The sequence below is a fragment of the Chenopodium quinoa genome, unplaced genomic scaffold (genome assembly GCF_001683475.1).
Source record: "Chenopodium quinoa cultivar QQ74 unplaced genomic scaffold, ASM168347v1, whole genome shotgun sequence".
NCBI lineage: Eukaryota > Viridiplantae > Streptophyta > Magnoliopsida > Caryophyllales > Amaranthaceae > Chenopodium > Chenopodium quinoa.
This window is the reverse complement of record NW_018743252.1, coordinates 5,316,269-5,340,485: the sequence shown is the minus strand read 5'-3', so window position 1 is coordinate 5,340,485 and position 24,217 is coordinate 5,316,269. Positions and strand designations below refer to the sequence as shown.

The following is a 24,217-nucleotide window of genomic DNA, read 5'->3' as shown; positions in this document are numbered from 1 at the left end:
GGCTCAGCAGTGGGGACAAGTTGAATATCCTTTTGTGGCTGTTAAACAGATCCACAAATGGCAAACTAGATAGGGGAGCAATCAATGCTGTTGCACAACATTTCAACATCAACAGGAAGTATATTAGCAGAATATGGAACAAGAGAAACAGGAATGAAGGAGCTGATCAGACATACAATGTCACAACTAAATTTCACAATGCTAGAAGAAAGAGGATTTAGATTCATGCTGATGAAGTGGAGAGTATTGCAATGAGTAACAGATCATGTCAAAGAGATCTAGCAACTATGCTAGGAATCTCTAAAAGCACAGTTCAGAGGATGGCCAAGAGGGGAGACATAAGGCCACACTCAAATGCCCTTAAACCTGCTCTTACACCAACAGACAAAAAAGAAAGACTCAGGTGGTGCTTAAGTAAACTCATAGGGGACTCACCAGGCACAAAAAGAGTATATCAGAGCATGTATAACACAGTAATGATTGATGAGAAATGGTTTAGCTTGACTAAAAAGTCTCAAATGGCATACTTGGAAAAAGGGGAGAAAGGTGCTCACATATTTGCTCAATCAAGCAAATTTATCTACAAATTTATGTTTAATGGAGCTGTTGCAAAGCCATGGTACAATGCACAAAAGGAATGCATCTGGGATGGGAGGATTGATATATTCCCATTCAAATATGAAGAGCCAACACAAAGGAAATCTAAATACAGAAAGAAGGGAGAAATGGTCACAAAGGTTGTGGAAAGAATCAACAGAGATGAATCAAGGAAGATGCTGATTCAGAATATCATACCAGCCATTATGGCAAAGTGGCCAAATACAGATCATCACAACACAATCTATATCCAACAAGACAGTGCTAAGGCACATACTGCAATCAGATCTAGTATGGAAACAATACTATGAGCAACCAGGCTTCTCATTCATTCTCATTCAACAGCCACCAAATAGTCCAGAATTGAACATTTTAGATTTGGGGTTTTTTAGGAGCATTCAGTCACTTCAAAACAAAAAAAAATGGCAACGAATCTAGAGCAACTACTAAAGGCAATGAAAGATGCATACTTTGAGTTGAGTGCAAAGTCTTTGTTCAAGTGCTTGGTCACATTGTACTTTGTGATGAATGAAGTGTTAAAGGCTAAGGATTCAAACAAAATTGATATTCCACATAAAAACAAGGCTAAATGACAGAGAAGGTAGACTGCAAGATCCAGTTGAAGCACCACTATTGGCAGTGGTTGATGCATAGGAAAGGGTTCATGGGAACAGAGAAGATACAAATGATGAACAAGAATAACAATAAACCCAAGGCACACAGAACAATGCATCACAACATCCATTTGTAATGGAAAATGACCATGAGGCATCAACATCAAATGCAAATGCAAGGAACAACCAAGAGTAGTCATTCAGATGAAGACATCTTAGTTTAAGTGCAAGGGGACTAAGTTGTTATCTTTTGAATAGCAACAACATTTGCAAGTCTGTTTTTTATGTTCGTTTTTTTTTTTTGTTCAATTAAGTATGAGTGGGAGGGGACTATGTAGATATCAAAGTGTTGTGGGTTCACTTTAACTGAATTCACAAGTGTAATCACATCTTTTGCCATGAAATGAAAACATACTCATTTTCTTTTAAAATAATGTGCTCACAACATCATTGCAAAACTTTTTTTTTAACTCAGAAGTCCCCAAACTCTCATAGACAATCCAACCAAACATCCACTTAACTTCAAGAGTCAGCAAAGCAAACAATTCAAGTTAATTTGGATTATTCACTAAGGACAACAGAAGTAAAGGGCATTTAAAGTTGGACATCTGAGCAAAAAAGACTCATCATTGTAAGAAAACAACCAAAACCTTATGTTGTTTCAACAGATGGCGTGTATAAATAGGTTAACATCTATGTAAAACTAATGACACACCCCATATGTTGAACAACACATGATTTGGATAACATCAAAGTAAGGTCTCAGGTAACAAAGTGTACATCATCAAAGGCATGATTTGGATTTAAGGAAAACAATGGTAACAAGTTGGCAAAATCATTTCAACCTATTAGCAAACTCATTACACCAAAGGGAAAGATAACAAACCACCATGTTATATGGCACAAACACAAAGCCAAAAGTAATCATAAATGTGTTTTCATCATTGACCATTGAAACATTATATACTTTTACCAAATGGGATAATTGAAAATTATACCTTAATAGGTACCTAATCCCATTTGCAAAAGTATATATTGTCAACACAGTTAATATGTAAAATGAGGTCTCAGAGTCTTCCTTGTATTCATTCAAGGCTAAGAGCTCAGCCAGATATAACATTTTTGCATGCAATATCCTTAATGGAAAATGGTACCTAATGGTCAAGAAGGATATACAAACTACCATGGTCCCTAAATCAAATAATACAACATCATGCCTTCTCAATGCAACTAGGTGTTTCGGGGTTTTAGCGAGATGTCCTACGGGAGAGTTACGTCACCAAGACTGGCTCCTCGTTCGTCTGTACCTACAACCAATGGAAGCTTCGGTTGTTCGGAGTTACGCCTCCGACGATCAAGTTAGTACGTGTTCAGAGAGTAAAATGCGGAAAGTAAGTAAATCTTCTCGGATCTCGAGATCAATTGATTTCTCTGTTGTAAGAGAATAATAAATGAAGTAATAAATGAAAGTGTCCCCAAAATGGGGTAAATGTCCCTATTTATAGGGCATTGAGATTTGTGCCCTTGCGTAGGTCTGAATGACCTACGTTTGATGGGCTATGCTGTTTTAGAGCGCCTCGGGAAATGGGCCTGAGAAGGCCGCCAATTCCATTTAGGCTCTGCAGGCCACGTGTGATGTCCTAGTTGCTCTTTAAGAGCATTTCGAGAGGAAACGTACGTGTCGTGCTCTTATTGGACCACGTGGCTGGGTAAAATTACCCAAATCATTTGCCCCTCACAGGGGTGACGTGGCGTACCACGTGGCACCTATGACAAGTGTCACACATGCATTGGTGAATAGTATTTTAAGTGTTTACCTTCTGTAGTAAATTTCAAAATTGCCCCTGAGATTCTATCCTTCTATAAATAACTTTTTACCCCCTCATTTTTGCATATTCACAAAAAATCTCTAAGAGAATCTTTGACTTTTGAGAGAATTTGATCGCTGGTGCTTGTGTTTAATCCGCCTACATCGCAGCCGTCCCAAGCAGCTTCAATAGTACCTTCATCCTAAAGATAACCGCCTGCTTTCCCTCTCTTTCCTGCTTTTTATTTACCGTTTGTGTTTGTTTTCCTCTGTTTTCAAAAATGGTTTCACAAACACACATGGCACGACCTATGATAGCTATCAGCCGGTCACCTGGGACGGCTGAATCTAGGACTAGGTGTGCCGCTTTACCCCTCTTGGACTCCCCCCTGCGTACATCCCCACATCTAGCCATCTCCGTGTTTGTATAAGACACTATGGCCAGAACGAAGAGAACGACCAGAGAGCAAAATGAGGACGGCTCCTTTAGGGTGCCAGTTAGTGAAGTCTCTGACCACCTGCCCAGTTCTACAAGTATGTCTGGTGACTCTATTTTGAGGGACTCAGGGGACGAGTAAAAAGTGATGCTTCTGGCTCGGTTCAGGGATCGTCCCATTCGGGCGATGAGTCAAGTGGCTCCAAGGAGAAAATTGGACCGTTTGCTATGAATGAGGAAATTAAGAGCTCTGAACCCGAATCCGAGTCGGCGGAGGAGGCAACCTCAGCCGAGAGAGGGCGAGGAGAGACTTCTTCCTCCCCCCAAGAAGAATTCACCCCTTACTTCACCCATATTTCTGCAGGCATCCAGAAAACATGTTCAAAAAATTGAACGACATCCGTGCCACCTACGTCATGGGGGCCGGTTATGAAATCCACGTTCCTGACTTGGATGATACGTCGTCTTTGGGTCCAGTTATATCCATGCTTTGGTTATTATGAAGCAACAATACAGGCAGGCCTAAGATTTCCCTCCATCCGACCATAGAAAAGATTTTGGACTGATACTGCTTGGAGGTTTGGCAACTTGCCCCTAATACCTAGGTAAACATACTGGGGTATGTCGCCGCCTGCGAAATGCTCAAGGTAGAGTCGGGCTTTGAAGCTTCTGCCTCAATGCATTATTTGAGCAAGGCCCCTAAATCAAGCGGTCCCAGTTGGTATACCTTGACTTGCCACAAAGGGTATATGATGATTGTTGGCAAGGAATCCAAGTGGAAGGACCGACGTAACAAATATTACATTATTTCTTCATCCGACACCCGGAGGAACAAGAAGTATAATTCTTGGAACCAAAACCCTTATCTCTTAGGACAGAAGGTTATCCTACCGCCTGTACCTGAAGAAGGCTGGGATCAAATCCTCACGCCTGGCCTTTTTAAAGTTACAACCAAAATCATAGAGGGAAAGAACAAGAGGGAGATAATTCCCCACAATTATATCTCTAGGTTTAAGTGGTTGACGGACGACATTTATCTTGCCGCTTGCGGCCTTAGTACAGAAAAACCTAAAGGTAGAGGGTCGATTGCGTCTATTAGCAAATTACTATTTATTTTTATTTTTTTAACCTCCATTCGGCCTATTTTTCCAGACGAAGCAATGGAGCACGTCTCTTTAAGCAAGAAACCTGCTAATTTTGCCGCCGCCTACCGCCAAATGATCAAGTAGGAGGCTCATACCTTCAAGAGAGATCAATTGGACCACGTAAGAAATATTTACCAACATTTTGTTTGCATAAATGCGGACTGTGCTGTCTTATACTGACAGCTTTATCTTTTAATCTTGCAGGAGGGATAGAACAAGCCGCCTATGCCCCCTCACTTTGGCCAAAAACCATAGAAACGCCCATCTGCATGACCAAACGCCTACCAAATTAAGGAAGACGGTGGCGCAGAAGAACCCCTCAGCCGCCAAATCTAGGGAAGACTCTTACCCCTCCACTAACGGCAAGTCTCCTACTTACCTAGAAGCTCTGAGAAAGCTAGAAGCCCCTAAAGCGTCGAAGAGCGGCCAGTTACTCACCACTGCTGTCAGCTCAGCAGTAGCAAGCGGGCTTGCCCCAGGCGGAGATAAAGAAAGATGTCATAGAGATTTGGAGGCTGACCTTCCTCAAGGTATTAGTGCCTTTAACCCCTTACCCTACCCTTGTCGGGTAAAGTCTTATCAGCAGTCGCCCAGTAGCTCCGAAGACACCCGATCTATAGGCCGAGCTTATGCCAACTTCTTACCAAATGTTAAATGTGCAGATGTTTCCCAGGGGTCGGATATAAAGCAGTTCTCCAAGAACATGTTCAAGGTCGTCTCCTCTGCTGAACGAGAGTTTGTAAGAGGGGTTGGCACCCTCAATTTTGACGCTATATTGGCTCTCCTGGCTGAGGTTAAACAACCAAGTTAGAATTTCTCTTCTATCTTTCTTATGTTGCCTATTATTAACAAGGCGTTTTTTACGGATGCAGGCAATGCTGCGAGTAAATAGGCTCAAGAAAACGTTATCGGACAAACAAAATGAGGTAAATAATGCCAAAGAACGGCCTGCCTCTGCCCTTGACCGGGCCATGTTTGACATTTGTAAAAATGAGGCACTAACTAGTGATATCCTGCATTCAAAGGCGGAGGCCAAACTGCAGATCAAGGCCCGACTGGACACGGCCAACAAGAGGGTTGCTGACCTCTAGGTTCAACTAAAGACGCCCAAGTCCAAGCTCGAGGCGCTTGAAGAGGCTGAAAAGGAGACCGACAACCTTCGTCGTCAGAATGAGACCTTAAAACAGAAGTTGTCTAGCCAGGAGGTGCAGTCGAGGAAAAAATTTGAGGCCAGGGCCGAGGAAGAAAAGAAACAGTTTATCTCTAACAATGAGGCCGACTGTGTCAAACGGATGAAGATGGCCTGGAAAGTTTTGTTTCCTAAGGACGACTACTCTATCTGGGAGTATCGTTTTGACGACGGCACTGATGCGCTTAACGAGAAGCAGTTACAGCAGGAAATGGAGGATACGGCCGAGGATGAGGAGATGGCCGAAAATCAGGAGCTTAAACATAATGAGGAGCATCCGGATGATGCTAGTGCAAAGCTGGATGGTAATGAAGAGCAGCCCTCCCCTCGGACAAATTAAGCTTTATTGTTCTTTTCTTTAGCCGGATGGCCTGGTACTTACTTTTTCGGCCTGCGCTGAGTAACTTTGTATCCTTACCGATTGTGGAGTCGAGTCTAATAAACAATTCCTCTACTCTTTCGGCCGATTGCATATCGGTTAACACTTTCTTTTGACTGGTCGTGGAGTCGATTTTTAATATTTATAAATTTGCCAACTATGAAGTCGGTTTTGTTTCCTTTGCATTCTTGCAAAAAAAATTTCAAGTTCTTGAATTTTTGTTGTTATTCATAAATTTGACTAAGTATATAGCCTGCTTTATTCTATGCATGCGGTTTTTTCGTTATATCGGATGTTCTTGCCCCTGGACGGTCGTACGCTTGGTTTCAAAAGGTGGATTGATTGACTTAGAAATTTTTGATACTTGAAAGAGTATGACTAATTTCTAAGTCAATTAATCACTATGGTGATTGCCTTAAACCAAGCGATCAGTTGCCCATCGAGCAGACGGGTAAAGTTTAGATATCAGACGGCCATTAGTCGTACAGTCGTCAAAACAGACGGTTTTCTGGTAAACTTACACAATCAGTAGCTACGATTGCTAAGTTTGGACTTAGCCTCTAGTAATAATTAGGGCCGCCTCTGCAGACGGTTTTCTGGTAAACTTACACAATCAGTAGCTACGATTGCTAAGTTTGGACTTAGCCTCTAGTAATAATTAGGGCCGCCTCTGCAGACGGTTTTCTGGTAAACTTACACAATCAGTAGCTACGATTGCTAAGTTTGGACTTAGCCTCTATTAATAATTAGGGCCGCCTCTGCTTCTTTTGAGCAGACGGCGTGATCCCATTCGTTCATATTTTCCAGGCTCACTCAGAGTGAGTTGCTCTCTCATTGAGAAGAGCAGACGGTCTGGTAGGCCGTCTGGGAAGTAGGTTAGTATACTTGTTTAAGCAAGTTTGACCCATTCACTTCACGTGGACACTTCCTTTCCCATAGGGGAGGCTGCGTTTATGAGTTGTCTGTGTTGCCCTAGGGCAATTGCAAATGTTCATGTGGTTATGTTTAACCCCATTAAATTTTTAATCTAAGGTGTCCTATGGCCGGTTTTTGTCTATATTCCCATAAGGCAGACGGTTGGTTAAACCGAGATTGTCATCCATTAGATTTGCGAGAACAAATGGTTACAAGCTTTATTGAAGCAGTTGGTTGGGCTGTTTGTGTTATGAGTTTATAGATAAATGTACCACCCAATAAAAGATGCTCTTTGTAAGCAAATTCACCCAGATGGGAGTCGCCGAATGTCTCACCTTATCAGAGTGGACGGTTAGTTTAGATTTTACCGTCTGCACATTGCACAGGCGGTGTTCCCATAGGGAGGCGTATCTAATAATATGATTGAAAAATGAAAATAAATTGAAATAAAAAGCATCTTTCATTAATAAGCCTTTCATTTACAAAAAATTTACAAGTCTTAAAAGTAGTACTTTTTCAAGTTGTCTACATTCCAAATTCTGGCTAGCTTCCTGTCGTCTAGTGTTTCCAGGCGGTAGGTGATAAGTGGCATTTATGCCACTATTTAGATCCTCTAATCGCGGTATTTTTCTATGTTTGTCCCTTGTTTGTACCCCTTTTGCTCCGTTTCTCTCTTTATTATATTTTTGTGCTTTTCCTCGTGTTTTGTAGGCTTTTGGAGTTGATTTTAAGAGAATGAAGAGCTTGGAGAATTGGAGTTCATTTGAAGAGCTACAAAGGAAGTTAAGGAGCAAGCAAGCAAGGCCATGCGGACAGTGCGGGTCGCGCTTTAAGAATGGCGCGGGCGCGCCAAACCCAGCACGGGTGTGCCTTACATTGGGGTCGAAAATATTGAAGGAGGCAGAATGTAGGCGCGATTTGGGCGCGGCTTAGGCGCGGGCGCGGCTTAGGCGCGGGCGCGCAAGGGCCTGAACTCCAAAACTGACCTTTTTTACTCTTTTAGCCATAACTTTTGATCTACAAATTGGATTGAGGTGATTCAAGTTGCATTGGAAACTAGACTTGAAGAGCTTTCCAACGGTAGGTTGCACTCCCCCAGAAGCCTCCTAGAACAGAAGATATGGCCGTTTGAAAATGAATGTCGCTGCCAGGCCAATCCCAATGCGCGGGCGCGCAGGCCTCTATCGCGGGCGCGCACGAGCAGCTACGGGTCTTTTAAACGCTTCTTCCTCTCCTCTTTTTGGCCAAGTTTTGATTGTGGGTTTCTTTAGGGTTTTCTCTCTCCTCTTTGAGGGGTTAAACCCTAACATCTCTCCATCAATCTTCACATAAATTAGGCTTAGATTTAGTTTTAATCTTTGTTTTTATACTTTGTAATGTAGATTAAGAGTAATTTAGGGTAGTTTAGAGAGAGAAAGTGAAGAGCTTTAATGGAGGATTGAAGAAGATGAAGATGCAAAGTGACATTATTTTGGATTACTCTTCATAAATCTAATGAGCATTCTAAACTCTATCTCATTTATTGCTTTCTTTAATTCTTGCTTTTCTTAATTTCTTGAATGATTAGTGTAGTTGATTAGATTAATTTCTCTTCTTTGTCGCTCTTCATTGTTCTTGATTGTTGGTTTGATTTTAGATTATTTGATTATCTAGTTTTAACCATGCTTAGTGAGTAGTTCTTTTAGTTAGGGGTTGGGTGAAACTCAACCTAATGGTTATTTAAGTGATTTTGGGGGATGTCTTAGTGATTGATTGTAATTAAATTGATTATATAAGATTGCTTGTTAGTTCTTCATGATAGGAGTAGCTAACCTTGATTATTGAACTTGATGGCACGAAATGTTTGGTTTGACATGGAAATATGAGTTGAATGTTTCATTACCTATTGCAATTTGACTATGTATCTCTTGTTGCTAAGTTAATGAGGAATCTAAGCTTAGTAATATGAGTTGTTTTCTTATTGCTTGAAGTTGGTTTTACATGTAGTCCTTACTTTCTAAAATCTTTGTTACTCCCAATTTTCTTAATTTCCATGGTTAAGTGAACCCCATTCCCTAGTGTCCTTATTTCTTGGATTTTAATTCTTGGTTTGTTAGTTTTCCTTTTTATGTTAGTTCACTCATCCTATCTCTTCGACCTAGCTTAGTTGGTGGTAGTGTTGATAGTGTTTATGTCGTCTCTGTGGTTCGACCCTCTACTTCCCACTAAACTTGTTTAGTATAGGTGTAGGCTTATAAATATTGTTTGGTTGAGGGTAGTTAGTCCAACGACCTAATTATCCCTCCATCAGTAGGTGCCGCCTCTTACTTCTTCATAGATCCGGTAGGGACCTTCCCAATTGGGTGTCAACTTGCCTTGCTCATTGGCCCTACTGGTTGCCTCCATCTTGCGTAGCACAAAGTCCCCCACTTTTAAGGGTCTTTTGTGCTCTCTCGTATTGTGGGCTCTTGTCATTCTCAAACGGTAAATCGCGTGGCGTAAGGCAAAATTGCCCCGGCGTTCTGGGAGAGAGTTCAATGCTAGGCGCATGGCTTCCCAGTTTGCCTCTTAATCATACAACATGACCCGAAGAGTCGGCTCATAAAGCTCAATAGGTAAAACAGCCTCAGCACCATATACCATGAGGAATGGGGTTTCGCTGGTTGCCCCTTTTGTTGTGGTTCTGATGGACCAAAGCACATGAATTAACTCCTCATCCCATAGGCCACCAGCTCTTTCAATTTTCTTTTTAATGCCGTCTGAGATAAGCTTGTTGAAGGTTTCAACCTGGCCGTTTGCTTGGGGTCGGCCGACTGATGCAAAGCAGTGAGAGATCCCTTGGTCTCCCAGCCAATTCTTGAGGGTAGGCGTCTCAAATTAAGGGCCATTGTCAAAAACCATAGACATAGGTACCCCATACCAGGTGATGATGTTCTTCCAGATAAAAAAAAATAACATCCTTTGTCTTGATGCCCTTGACAACCTCAGCTTCCACCCACTTCGTGAAGTAATCAACAGCCACGTTACTAGGATATATCGTCGTCCGCCTGACGCTGGTGTATATGGACCCAAGATATCCATGCCCCATTTGACGAATGTTAGTGGGCTATGAATTGTCGTCAGATCAGTTACCGGACAGTGGATGAGCTTGCCAATTCTTTGGCACTTGTCACACTTCTTCACCATTTCCATGACGTCTGCTTCTAGAGTCTGCCAGAAATATCCTTTCCGCCTAGCTCTTTCTGCTAGAGCTCTTCCACCTATATGTGAGGCACAATAGCCTGAATGTAGATCCTCCAAAATCTCATACCCCCTTTCTAGGGTGATGCATTTCAAAAGAGGCAACATAAAGCCCTTTTTGAAAAGTTCTCCATTGCGAATCTCGAAGTTGGCCGCACGTTTTTTCATTGCAACCATTTATGGATATGTATCCGGCAGAGTGTTGTCTAGCTGATAGGCCCGGATGCCGTCCATCTAGGTTGAACTTCGGTCAAGTATTCCAATGGGATTTTCTTCGATACTTCGTTTTTCCATCACTTCCCAAAAAACTAACCGAGGTGTATCACAGGAGGCGGATGATGCCAGCTTTAACAGAGCATCCGCCTGATTGTTTTTTGACCTAGGCACTTGACTTAGGTGGAATTTGTCAAGGGTCCCAGCCTCTGTCCTGACCGCCTGTTAATATTTTAACATAGCCGAATGGGTGGCCTCATAGTCACCATGGTATTGGCTAACGACCAACTGTGAATTAGAGCAAGCGTCAATTTTCTTTGCCCCTGTTGCGTTACACATGCGTATACCGGCTAGCCGGGCTTCATACTTGACCTCGTTGTTTGAGGCTTGAAACCTGAACCATAGTGCATATTCATATTTGTCCCCTTCAAGATACTGACATATAATCCCTGCACCATAGTCGTTCATGGTAAAGCTCCCGTCTACATACACTTTTCAAACCTGATCAAGATTTTCCGGTTCAACTGACCGTGTCATTCCAACAATGAAGTCGGCGAACGCCTGACCCTTCACTGCCTTCCTTGGTTCAAAAGTGATTTCAAGGCTCTACATTTCGATAGCCCATTTGATCATTCGGCCGAATGACTCTAAAGTTGTCATTGGCCGCTTGAGGGGTTAGTCTGTATAGACTACCATCGGATGTGCCAAGAAGTATGGTTTTAACTTCTTGACTGCCATGAATAGGGCGAGACTAAATTTCTCTACCATTGAGTACTAGATTTCTGCATTTCGAAAGACATGGCTAACGAAATAGATCGGGAGCTGATTGTCGTCTCTCTCGGCAAGGAGAACAACACTAAGAGCATGATCTAAGACGGCTTGGTACATATAAAGCATCTCCTTGGGCAGAGGGCTTACAAGTTTTGGAAAGGAATGCAAATGTTCTTTCAATTTTTGAAACGCCGCCTCAGCATCATCCCCCCATTCAAACATGGTTTTCTTACGGATGGCTTGGAATAAATAGAGGCACTTGTCACCTAACCGGCTGAGGAACCTCCCCAATGCCGCCAGGCAACCAGTTAATTTTTGTACTTCCCTGATAGTGCGGGGTGACTTTATGTCAATAACCTCCTGTATCTATCTCGTTTTTCCTTTATCCCCCTTTGATCAATTAAAAATTCAAGAAACTTCCCAAACTCAACACCAAAGACACACTTCTTCGAATTGAGCATGACCTTGTGCCGCCTAAGTGTGATGAATGTTTCTCAGAGGTCAACAAGATGATCCGTCTGTAGCTTGGATTTGACTATCATATCATCAATGTATGCCTCTAAATTCCTACCAATCTAGTTGATGAAGACCATATTAATCATACATTGGAATGTAGCAGACACATTTTCAAGCCAAACGACATCACAATATAGCAGAATAACCCCTGATTAGTGACGAATGTCGTGTTTTCTTGATCTTTCTTCCACAAGGGTATTTGATGAAAGCCTGAGTAGGCATCGATAAAGCTCATCATGGCATGTCCGGCTATAGAGTCGACTAGACTGTCGATCTTTAGAAGTGGGTAACTGTCCTTTGGACATGCCTTTTTCAGATCTGTGTAGTCCACACACATGCGCCATGTTCCATTTGGCTTCTTCACAAGAACAACATTTGCTACCCAATTTAGGAAGTAATGTTGCCGAATGAACCAAGCGTCTAAGCTTCTTAACCTCGGCGGCTGCCGCCTGACTACTCTCCTCGCGGTGATTTCTCTTCTTTTACCTGATAGGCTTCTTTTTTGGGTCAATGACGAGTTTATGGACAACAAGATCCGAGCTGATACCAGGCATCACTAGTAGAAAAAGGGAAATGTGCACCGGTTCAAAACTGGCTTTTCGCACCGATTTTGAGCCGGTTTAGATTTGAGGGATGCGAATCAGTGAGATTATTCGCACCGGTTCAAAACCGGTGGTAATAACAGTTATTAGCACCAGTTCGGTTCAAAACCGGTGCCCTTAATGTCCCAAAAAAACTTATAAAAATATATATATATTTTGCATTTTTTTCTTTTAAATTGATATATAAACACTAAAATATATATAAAGTTACATATTTTCATTAAAAAGGCTGTAATATTACAATTTTCATCTAAAAAAATAATGTAAAATAAAATACATGGTTACACACAAATAAAATAAAATAAAATTCTGTATATGGGAAACTTTCATCTAAATTACCCTTTAACTTCACCAAATCCACCTACACACAAAGAAAAACATATGCAGCTGCACAACAGCACGAAAGCAGCAGCACAACAGCACAAAAGCAGCAGCATCACTACAGCATAGAAGCAGCAGAAAAGAATTTCATAGTAGAAGAACATCAGCATTATCACTCTCCATTCCTTCCATCCTCCACTATCACCCTCCATTCCTTCTTTTGTGACAACTTAACGATTTGAACAAGAAGCTGAAAACAGTTCAAACCAGAGATAATGACTATAAAGAAAAAGGCTGCATTATTATGGATGAACTCTAGCATAGCAAAAGTACAAGCAGCATCTCTAGCAGAGCAAAAGTAGCAGCATCAAGGGTGCACTTTAGGCAACAGCAAGGAAGCTAGGCAGAAGGTTCAAGGCATTCAATAAAGACAAAAACACATCTCAGAAAATCAAATCCAAAACCCAAAATTTAAGCTCAGAATGCAAGGTATAATAATAATGAAAGATGCCCAAAATTTAGAATGGCTGAATGTACATGCCTTTATTATTAACAAAGTAGCCCTCCAAATTACAATAAGGTTTCCCATAAATACTATAAATGACAACTAAATACATTATCAAAACTTAACTTCTGATTCTTTCGATGTAAACCATTAATTTACTTTGAGCCTAAATCAACAAGTTTGTATAATAATATTTCAATCATAACCTCAAAACTGAACACCTCTAAAGTACAAGTATATACAGGAAAATAGCCTAATTTCTAACCACTAAAACCCCAAGAATACATGTCGATCCGCAATATCTTGTGGTAGTTTATCATATATCAACTACTAAAATGTGACTGAGATTAGTAGAAAAATAGAGTACAACAAATAAATTACAATAAACAAGCAGTTTTAGCACAAAATGATGAAACAAAGTAATCCAAGCCAGACAATCATACTTGATGCACATTTTCACCTTCTCTATGTAAAGAATTTTCTTATTTTGATTCCTCTGCGGCATGCCCATATAGCATTTTCCATACTTTCACCACTGAGGAAGAATTTCAACAAGAATCCACAAAGAGGTATGGCACACTTAGTAGAAGCTTCACACCAGTCCACATTCATATAAACTACCCATCAACTAGACAACAACCAAGCTAGTACTCTTTCAATTCAGCCACAACAGCAAATTTTAGCGCATTCAAAGTAGACACAAATCAATAATACTTGAGCAAGCAAAGCAGATTAATCGAATCCTACAGCAAACTATACAAAAGACTAATTGAACTAAACAAACTAAACCAACAACACAACCTCACAACCATGCAAACAATCAACACAAACTCACAACCATTCAAACAATCAACACAAAGAATTCACAAAATCAAACGAACATCAACCTGAGCAACAAAATCTTGCGCAGTAATCAACTCCTACATTACATGCAATGCAATCACGCAAAACCTTACATTCATGCAACCAAATTTCCAACACTTAACAAATTAAACAAACATTTACAAACAACAAAACCCTAGAAATAAAAAAATAAATCAAATTAACAATCAGAAAAAGGAAAGTATACACATACCAATAACTAAGAGTAGAAACCAGGTCGACTTTCGGACTGAGAAATCGTAGTTTTCGCGATTTCCGAACAGTTTGTTCGCGCTGAGAAAATTACCGAGCAATTAATACGTCATCGAAAGGTCTGAAGCAGACAACGCCATTGAAACAAAGCAAAGGCAGAACAGCAACATGCAGTCGAGTGTAAAACTCAATTAAACCCTAAAAGAAACAAATCCATTAATGTAAAGCAACCCAGATTTAAAATAAAAAAAAAAACCAAATTAAAAAAATCCTAAAAAGCAATTTCATACCTGCTGCTGCTTTTGAGGGAGAAGCTGGATGCCATGGATTTGAAGCATCAGATCGAACCACGGAAATTTCAGGAGGACTCGAGAAGAGATAGAGAGATGAAGTGGGTTGGCGGATCACGACCACCGTCACCATCATCACCGTGAAGAATGAGGAGAGAAAAGAAATAAAGAGATGGAGTGGGCTGGCAGTGGAAGGGGTGGCGGTGGAAAACCCAGATAAAGAGAGAAGAGATAGAGAGAGAAAGGGAAAGGGAAAGGGGGAGCGAGAAAAAAGAGAGAGAAAGGAGGACGAAGAAGGATTAAAGCTTATTAATTATTAAGGGAATAAGGGCATCGGTTAACCGCTGCCCCTATTTACTATACGTGGGTTTTTTTTTTAATTATTAAGGGCATCGGTTAACTAGTGCCATTTTAAATTTATTGGGTTTAGCTTGTGTTTTTCGCACCGGTTTTTGAAAACCGGTGCTCATTTGTAGGTGCACATTTGTGTTTTTCTACTAGTGCATCTTTTCCACTTCAAAGGCAAAAATGTCCTTGAATTCTTTCAGCTGCAAGTCTGCCCCCAAATTTACAAAGGCAATCGTCCCCACCTTAACAATTCGCTCTAGACGTGGGTCGCCTAGAGCGATGTCGATGTGCTCACCAGCCGGTTGGGACGGAGTTCATCTGAGCGTTCCGCGCTCAATGATTGCTATTGCATCTCTTTCTTGACAATCACTAGTTGGTCGGCCTTTCACTTCTTGTCGCCTGCTGGTGGGACAAACTTTGATTCCTTGACATCGTCAAGGTCTATTGGCTCTGCATCCCGACCAATGGTCGTGTGTTTGACTCTCAGAAATAGCACTCTCGATCCATCTTCTGATCTCCGTTCAAGGAGCCAACTGAACCATCATCCTTCTTGAATTTCAGTAGGCATGAGGGAGGGGATAATGACGGCCTTAGATTCGTTCAGAGTCGGACGGCCCAAAATGACATTGTAGGCGATCAGCTCTTCCATAACCAAGAACCGGATAACCATGTGACGGCCCTCTCCCTTCTCTCCCAGCCGGATGGGTAGATCAATGCGGCCGACTAGGTGCACAACTCCACCCCCAAAACCAACTAAGGGGTGAGTGCCTGTGTGCAAACTGCGTGGTTTGTACATACTATAGCTTGGAAAGACATCGCCAACTGATGATATCAGACGAATTGTCGAGATTGGTCAACTGTTTGGTTAGCCACCTTGCATTCAATGACTGTGGGTCATCATGCGGCCGGCGGACTTCGCCTCGGTCCTTCTTAGAGATGACGACCTCAGGAAAGGTATCGGCAGACGTCTGGCATTCATCGACCAAGGTGACATTCATTTGTCTGACATGGTCCTTGGTGCCTCTAATAGTTGGACCACCGGAGGCAAAGCCGCCTACAATGTCCAGATCTGCGTCCAAACCACTATCAGCCTTTGCTGACTTTTTGGATGGCTGCCTGGGGTCCGTCTTCAAGGTCACCTTGGACTTGAGAATATAGAATTTCAGCACTCCTTTGTCAGCCAATTTATCCAACAACCGCTTGAAGCTATAGCAGTCATTGGTGTCATGGCTAATATCCTCATGGAATTGACATTACTTGTCCTTATTTCGGTTTTTTGCCGGACCTTTCATCGCCGAGGGCTTCTCAAGCACCACCCGGTCTTTGATTTCCATGAGGATGGTGTAGCAATCTTTATTAAACTTGTACCTAGGGGTGTATAGTTTAAACTCTTTCTTTTTCTTTTTGGACGGCTGATCAGAGTCCTCAACCGCCCAAACTTCTTTTCTCTTTTTGCTCTCTTCATCTTTTTGAGCTGGCTGATCTTGCCGACTCCCTTTTTGTTTGTCAGACTTCTTTGTGTCCGACTGCTTATTGTTGGAGCAGAGCTTAGTCACCTGGATATAAGCCTCTGCCTCTATCAACGCTTCTCGAAGAGTAGAGATTCTCTTCCGAACTAGGTCAAACTTAAAAGTCGACCCGTCCTTCAGACCCTTGAAGAAGTCTGTATAAGCAACATCGCTAGATAGCCCTTGAATCTGGATTCTCACCAGATTAAACCGCCTAATGTAAGAACGGAGCCCCTCCATGTCTCCTTGTTGTACCACGCTCAAGTCGAGGCTTGTCTTCTTGGCGGGTATGTTCATAGAGAAGTTAGAGGCAAATAGGAACGCAAGCGTTCTAAAATTATTTATGCACCCAGATGGCAAGTTACCGAACCACTGTTGGGCAATGCCCTTCAGTGTAGCTGGGAAGCATCTACACCAGGTGGCATCATCCAACTCCTACAAGTACATGAGGTTGGTGTAGGCCATCAGGTGGTCTTGTGGGTTGGTGGTGCCATCATAGGCACCAACCAAGACATTCTTAACCTTGGCCAGTTGTGCCGCCTCGGTTATTTCCTTGGAGAATGCAAAGGGTTGTTCTCTAAGTTTGAGCAGACGTAGCTACCAGTCCATGGGGCCAGACTTGATATACCGCCTGACCTCTGAAGAGGGCAGGTTCCTGATAAGGTTGGGAAAACGACCCGTATGTTTGGTGGGGCACATACGGAACCGAGGCTATCATTTGAGGACCTGTATGGCAGACTGGCAGCCTAACAGGTGCTTTTCTGCAGATTGGGAATACCTCATTGAGGTATTCTTGAAGCCGTCTGGCATTGTCGGCATTGAAGTCGTGTCAGACAGTTGACTGTTCCTATGTGCTCGATGAAATGTCGAGCATCAATGTAAGTCTTTTTGCTTCCATCCGGCTGCACATGTCGGATGGCTTTCTCTGGATTTCCTTGGGAGATGGAGTTTACTCCAATCAATAAGGGGTCGGTGCCCCTCTTTATGCTTGAGATGCGGATTGGGCCGCCTGTCCTTGATGGGCTTTGTCTTCCCAGAGTGAGAAGGTTTCTTAGCCGACTGTCCTTTGCTAGGACCAGCCGTCTGGGTCTTGATGAGGTCTCTCATCTCACCTTTGAAGTTCATCATAAACTTGACAAACTCCTCACGAGTGATGTGAGCATTCTGTCCTGTAGTCTGAGGCTGGCTGACTGTCTTGCTCGGACCTGCCTGGTTATTGCCCTGCTCCCCTTTATCTTTTTGGCGGATGCGCTTAGAGATGAGGGATCCATCTTTGGCCGTGTGAATTTCAACCTCTGGATCCGAATCTGTATCCTGGTCCGAATGGACCTGTACTGACGGATGCTTTTCCTCAAGAGGCATTGCAGTCTCTTGAGAAACCATCTTAGAGGTACTCTCCCCACTGACGGCGCCAAATGTTTCAGGGTTTTTTACAAGATGTCCTACGTGAGAGTTACGTCACCAAAACTGGTTCATCGTTCGTCTGTATCTCTAACAAACGGAAGCTCCGATTGTTCGGAGTTCCGCCTCCGACGATCAAGTTAGTACGTGTTCGGAGAGTAAAATGCGAAAAGTAAGTAAATCTTCTCGGATCCCGAGATCAGGTGATTTCTCTGTTGTAAGAGAATAGTAAATGATGTAATAAATGTTTGTGTCCCCAAAATGGGGTAAATGTCCCTATTTATAGGAAATTGGGATTTGTGCCCTTACGTAGGTCTAAATGACCTACGTTTGATGGGTTGCACCGTTTTACGGCGCCTCAGGAAATGGGCTTGAGAAGGCCGTCAATTCCCTTTAGGCTCCACAGGCCACGTGTCATGTCCTGGTTGCCTTGTTAGAGCATTTCGAGGGGAAACGTGTCGTGCTCTTATTGGACCACGTGGCTGGGTAAAATTACCCAAATCACTAGGTATCATCACAGACCACCAGTGCAAGCAGTAGGTCATCATAAGCACAGGGCTACAAGGTAACAATGGAATATCAAGGGCACAAAACAACAATGCATTATCAATGTAACTAGGCAACAAGGCATAATCAAGGCAGTAAGGCAACAATGTAATATGAAGGCAACAAGTAACATTTGAAGGCAACAAGTCATAATGGAGGCAACAAGGCAAATAGAAGGCAGCAAGGCAACAATGCATTATCAATGCAACTAGGCAACAAGGCAAAATCAAGCCAACTCAATGTGTAATAATTAAAGTAAGGCATTACTAATTCCACAATTCAAAAACTAACATTTCAAATTCCAGATCCATACATGTGAACTAATTCGGCTTTCCATACTTAGATTTAAATAACACAAGGCAAAATGCAACTTAGCTCTATGATTCATTATCAGAATCTTTTGTAAGGAACTTAGGCTTCTTAGAAGGAGAGCAACCACCATCATCATCATTAGAATTTGAGAAATCAGAATCAACTTTGTCATAACTTCTTGGAAAACCCTGTTTTCTGGCTTGCCTTCTGTACCAATTATGAGGCCAGTAGTCAGAATCTGCAAGTGGCATGCCTTTTGGGACAATACCAAACAACCTGATTCTCTTAGTCTCATTGTTGTAACTGTGCTCCCCGTTACACCAACTGCCTAATTCACAATCACGATCAGTGTATTGGTATGTCTCGGAGGTATAGTGTGATTTGAAATCAGTATACAACAGCCTGTCAAACTATGAACTAGTTTGCTTCTCCAAGGGGACTTTGGTAGAAGATTTGGTTGGAGATTTGGCTCGTTTATCAACCTCATCCCTACAAGCCTTCTGCTTTCTATACATTTCATAGTTGTGGGTGTAATGAGAGTGTGATTCATCTGAACCAGGGGATTGACTCATAATTTGTGCATGAACAAACAATACACCTAATCAATCCAGTATCACATGTAGCTCACAAAATGTAGCATCATTACAACACCTCAAAATGTAGCTCACACATTACAACAAATCAACATGATAGGAAGACATGATAGGTATTCAAAAGTTCAAGAAGGAAAAGGGACATGAAAGGAAGACATTCAAATAGATTTATTCACGAAAGCACCCATGAACCCTTCATTTCTGTTTCAACCATGAAACATTCAAATGACAGGATCCACAAATTACATGCTACAAGGTTGAATTACCTAATTGAGCACTCATCAAGAAGTACAATTAGAGTATTCAAAATTAACAATAACCATCATCAATCATTTACCATAATCCACAAATTTAACAACAATTATGCCAAAAAAAAAATCAAACAAAAAAAAACCCTAACCCCATAACAAACTCATAAGGCAATGATTTAAATCAACCAAACAGTACAAAGTAAACAATCTAACAGCCATTAAAATTAAAAAATAATAATAATAAAAAAAAAATAGTTTAAATTAGAAACCATAACCATTCAAATTTTCACACCCAAATACATCGACAATATATTTTACACTACCAAGTAACAAATCATACTTGAAAACAACAAAAAAAAAAAAAATCGAACAGAAAGGGGAGAATAAGAATACCCTTGGGAAGAAAATGGACATATTTGCGTTTTTATTTTTTGGGGGGGGGGGGGCTTTGCTTCGCAGGCCCTATGCAAACACCGATCTGCAACTCGATATTCCAAATCGTCACTGGAAATCCTTGAATTTAGGAGAGAGAAGAAGAAAAAACTAGGGTTCTTCAAAAATTTAGGTGAGAGAAGAGAAAAAAATGAAGAAAGAGAAAGAGGGGACACAAAATATTAATGCCAGCGGAGAGAAGAATAGTGTAGAAATTTAGGAGAAAGTGGCATAAGAATCTGAGGAAATTACGAGGGTAATATGGGAAGGACAGAGGAAATGGAAAAAAAATAAGAGGGTATTTTGATAAAAATGAAATATTAATGGTACTTGAAAAAAGCACATGGGACTATCATTTTGGGACTTAAAATTGGCCATAAGGGACTATCAATAAGGGACAAATTATATTAAATATTGATTGTTACTATTACATTTTTCTAGGGACTTCCACATTTGAATTTTAATTACTACCTCCGTTTCATATTTTTTGCAACTTTTGCCAAAAATGGATGCTATACATTATTTGCAACTAATGTTTTCTTTCCTTTTTAGGTTGTCATTTCTCTCTATCCCTCTCCTCATCATATGCATTCCTATTTTTCTCTCTCTATCTTACACTCACAAACAAATTTTGCCTAGGAATTCGTGCACCCTTCAAAGTTGCAAAAAATGTGAAACAAAGGTAGTACCATTAATTTAAAATACCAAGCATGGCTTGAATGTTATCTAGTTAATACTATTTTAAGAAATATTTTAAGTTTATCTGCCTAGTAATAAGCTAATAAATAATACTACATATTAATTTTTAAATAGTTATAGCTAGTAGCCTACCATTGTAGAGCAACAAGGAGTAAAATACAATTTTGGGGATTAACCTTTCGTATTTTTCATCATTTGGGGACTCTACTTTCACTTTTCATCGTTTGGGGATCGCTGGTGGGTATTAAATGGTTTCCGGTGATATATTTTTATTTTTTTTATTATAGCTGCCTTCATAAATAGGTTTTTTTAAGTTAAATAAAAATTATGCTTATATTTCTTCCAAATAAAATAAAGAAAATTAATTTAAATAACCCAAATTAGACTAAAGTCAAGCAACTTTGTTTTCTCTTCTCAAACTGAACGCTGCCATAGGAGACGAAGAGGTTCTTCACAGAACGCTGCCATAGGAGACGAAGAGATTCTTCACAGAACATCCATTACTCTTAGGTATAGGTATGTATCTATGTGATTTTGTGATTTTTTTTCTTTTGGGAATTAGATGACTTTTCTTATCATTGGCTATGCATGCAATTGATAAGGGTTTAAGGTATTGTTTAGATGTTTGAATTTTTTTTGGAAAAAATGTTCAATATATAAGCGATTATGTGTGATATATGACAGATTAAAGGTAGTTAATATGCTTATCCCCCTATTTTGTGGGCTAGGGTTTTGTGGTTTGAAAAACAGAGTAAAAAGAGGTTGAATTTATATGCTTAGAATCTAAAATTGTTCCATATGTCAATATATTGATAATTTATACTCTTTTTATCTTATATAAATAATAGGTACTTATTGATATGAACCCAAAACCTTGCATTGTTGTTCATCATGGTGGATGTTAGAAGCCAGTTCATGGTGTTATGGAATATGATGGTGGGTTTACAAATATATTTGATGATGTGGCTGAGGGTTTTAATGCATCACATCTTAAGACGTTAATATCAAATTTGGGGTACACTAATCTAAGCAAGTTGCATTATTTGGATCCTAGAAAATCTATGCTTGATGGTATTAGGTACCTTGGATATGATGATGCTACCTTTGATCCTTTCATCAATCTGTTGGTTGAATATGGTATGGTTCATATTTATTGTGAACATGAAGTAAGAAATAATCTTGAACCAAACTATGTTGCTGATTATATTTTTGATGAAGAGTTATATATGGGAAGCAAAATGACCTTTACAGAGTTGTTACAACATGATGATGAGAGTGCTTTTAAAAATCATGTCATGCCTACAATAGATGATACTTGATTATGATGAAAATGGCAGTGATATGGATGATGATGAGGTTGTTGCAGCTATAGAAAAAGTAGGAAAAGCTAGGAAGATTGATAAGGACTATGAAGAAGAACTTAGACAACTTAAAAGAGTGGCAGAGAACAAACGAAAGCAACCTGCTGAAGAAGTAGATAGTGAATACGAGGACTCTACTGACTTGGATAGTCCTGATGATGCATCTGATGAGGAAGATTGTGGGTATATAGTACCTGTTCCGACTAAAATTAAAAGATCTTCTACCTTCAAGAAATACAAACAAGGGACAACACCTCAAGAGACTAAGTTTTACATCGGACAAGAGTTTGATAATGCTCAACATTTGAAAAAAGCAATTACAGACTACTGCATTTTCATGGGAGAGATGTGCATTTCACTATGAATAAAAAAGATAAGATCGGGGCTGAATGTAAATCTCAAGGTTGTAAATGGAGACTTTGGGCGTCTTGGGCTGCCGGTAAAAGAACATTTCAGATAAAGACTCATCAGGCGGAGCACATTTGTGGTAGAAAGAACAAGGTGCATTGATTTCCTCTTCATGGGTTGCTTCAACTTATGCAAGTAAGTTTAAGATTAACCCTTACATGAGATTGCGAGAGATTGTAAAGCATGTATGGTGTGATTGGGGAATAAAGATTTCATCGTGGTTAGCAGTTAGAGCTAGAATAAAGGGACATGCTTTGATTCTTGGTGAGTACAGAGAGCAATATGGGTTATTACATAGATATGCACTCGAGATTTTAAGAGCAAACTCTAACAACACAGTTATTTTGAAATTGAACAACCAAGAATTTCAACGTGTGTACATATGTTTTGAAGCATTAAGAAATGGATTTCTTAATGGGTGTAGACCATTTATTTCACTAGATGGTTGTTTTTTGAAAGGTCCATTTGGTGGACAACTTTTAGTGGCCGTGGGGAGGGATGGAAACAACCAAATGTTTCCTATTGCATGGGCTGTTGTAGAGGTTGAAAGTGGTGATAGTTGGCGTTGGTTCTTAGAATTATTATCACAAGACCTAGGTACGACTAGTGGTGTAGGGTATACCATAATGTCAGATCAACAAAAAGGTTTGATTCAAGCTATTAGTGAGATATGGAATCAAGCAGAAGTCAAGTGTTGTGCTAGACATGTGTATTGTAATTTTAGGGATGTGTTTGGTGGGGGGCAAGAGCTTAGGCAATGGTTCTGGAGGATTGCAAAAAGTACAACTGAAAATGTTTTCCAAGCCAACATTGAAGCATTCAGAAAAGTTTCAGAGGCTGCTGCAAATGACTTATTGAATAGGAATTACAAGAAATGGTGTAGGGCATTTTATACACCACAATCTTGTTGTGATAGCATCGACAATAATATGAGTGAGGTCTTCAATGCATATATACTTAACTCTAGGCATAAACCGATCATTACTATGTTGGAGGACATAAGAGAGAGTTTAATGGAGAGATTATTCAAAAAAAGAGATTTTATTGGAAAGAAAGAGTGTTACATTTGTCCAAGAATTCAACAAAAATTGGAAGAGAATAAGTTGAAGTCAAGGGGGTGGTCTGCATTTTGGGATGGAAGGTTTAAGTTTGGAGTGAGAGATGGGATCACTCAAACGAAATATGTTGTTGATCTAAGAGATAGAACATGTAGTTGCAATACATGGCAACTTAGTGGGATCCTATGTAAACATGCAATTGCTGCCATTTGGAAGTCCGTGGAACATCCCGAGCAGTATGTTGCAAGCTCTTTTACCAAACCAGAATATTTGAAGGCATATGATTATCCTATGGAGCCTTTAAATGGACCTAATGAATGGCCAATATGACAAGCTGAACCAATTTTGGCCCCTCCATTTAAAAAGGTTAGAGGTAGACCGCAAAAGGCAAGGAAAAAACAGGTCGGGGAAGTTACTAGCAATGGTAAAGTGAGGAAGATTGGCATGATTATGAAATGTAGTGTATGCGGAGAGCAAGGGCATAACAAAAGAAGTTGTAGCTCGAGAACTGAATTACCACATTTAACTCAGCCACCCACACAACTTCAACATAAAGGAAAGAAGCAAATACCTTTTCAAACTGCTACCGGATGCTCAGTAAGTTCATTTGCTTGTTTCCTTGAAAAATCCACTTAATTATGAAGCATATGTACAATATTTTTATGATCATATTTATGTTTTTATGTTTTCCTTAATTATAAGCATGT

General features: G+C 40.6%; 2 protein-coding genes and 1 long non-coding RNA gene across 3 annotated transcripts; 2 read left to right on the top strand and 1 right to left on the bottom strand.

Moving 5' to 3' along the window:
- Nucleotides 1–251: 251 nt before the first annotated feature.
- LOC110734892 lies at nt 252–908 on the top strand. The gene has a single exon (XM_021915020.1). It carries the CDS (start codon nt 252–254, stop codon nt 906–908), a length of 657 nt encoding a protein of 218 aa, XP_021770712.1.
- Nucleotides 909–12,636: 11,728 nt separating this feature from the next.
- Nucleotides 12,637–15,411, bottom strand: LOC110735083. Its single transcript, XR_002513987.1, has 3 exons — nt 14,594–15,411; nt 14,305–14,501; nt 12,637–12,974 (listed from the first exon to the last, which is right to left on the bottom strand). It is a non-coding gene; the product is annotated as an uncharacterized LOC110735083 (long non-coding RNA).
- Nucleotides 15,412–22,610: 7,199 nt separating this feature from the next.
- LOC110734890 lies at nt 22,611–23,840 on the top strand. The gene has a single exon (XM_021915018.1). It carries the CDS (start codon nt 22,611–22,613, stop codon nt 23,838–23,840), a length of 1,230 nt encoding a protein of 409 aa, XP_021770710.1.
- The last annotated feature ends 377 nt before the right edge of the window (nt 23,841–24,217 follow it).

Excerpts from the sequence above, each read along its gene's own strand:
- LOC110734892 (XM_021915020.1), top strand. The coding sequence starts at position 252 with ATGAGTAACAGATCATGTCAAAGAGATCTAGCAACTATGCTAGGAATC.
- LOC110734890 (XM_021915018.1), top strand. The coding sequence starts at position 22,611 with ATGAGATTGCGAGAGATTGTAAAGCATGTATGGTGTGATTGGGGAATA.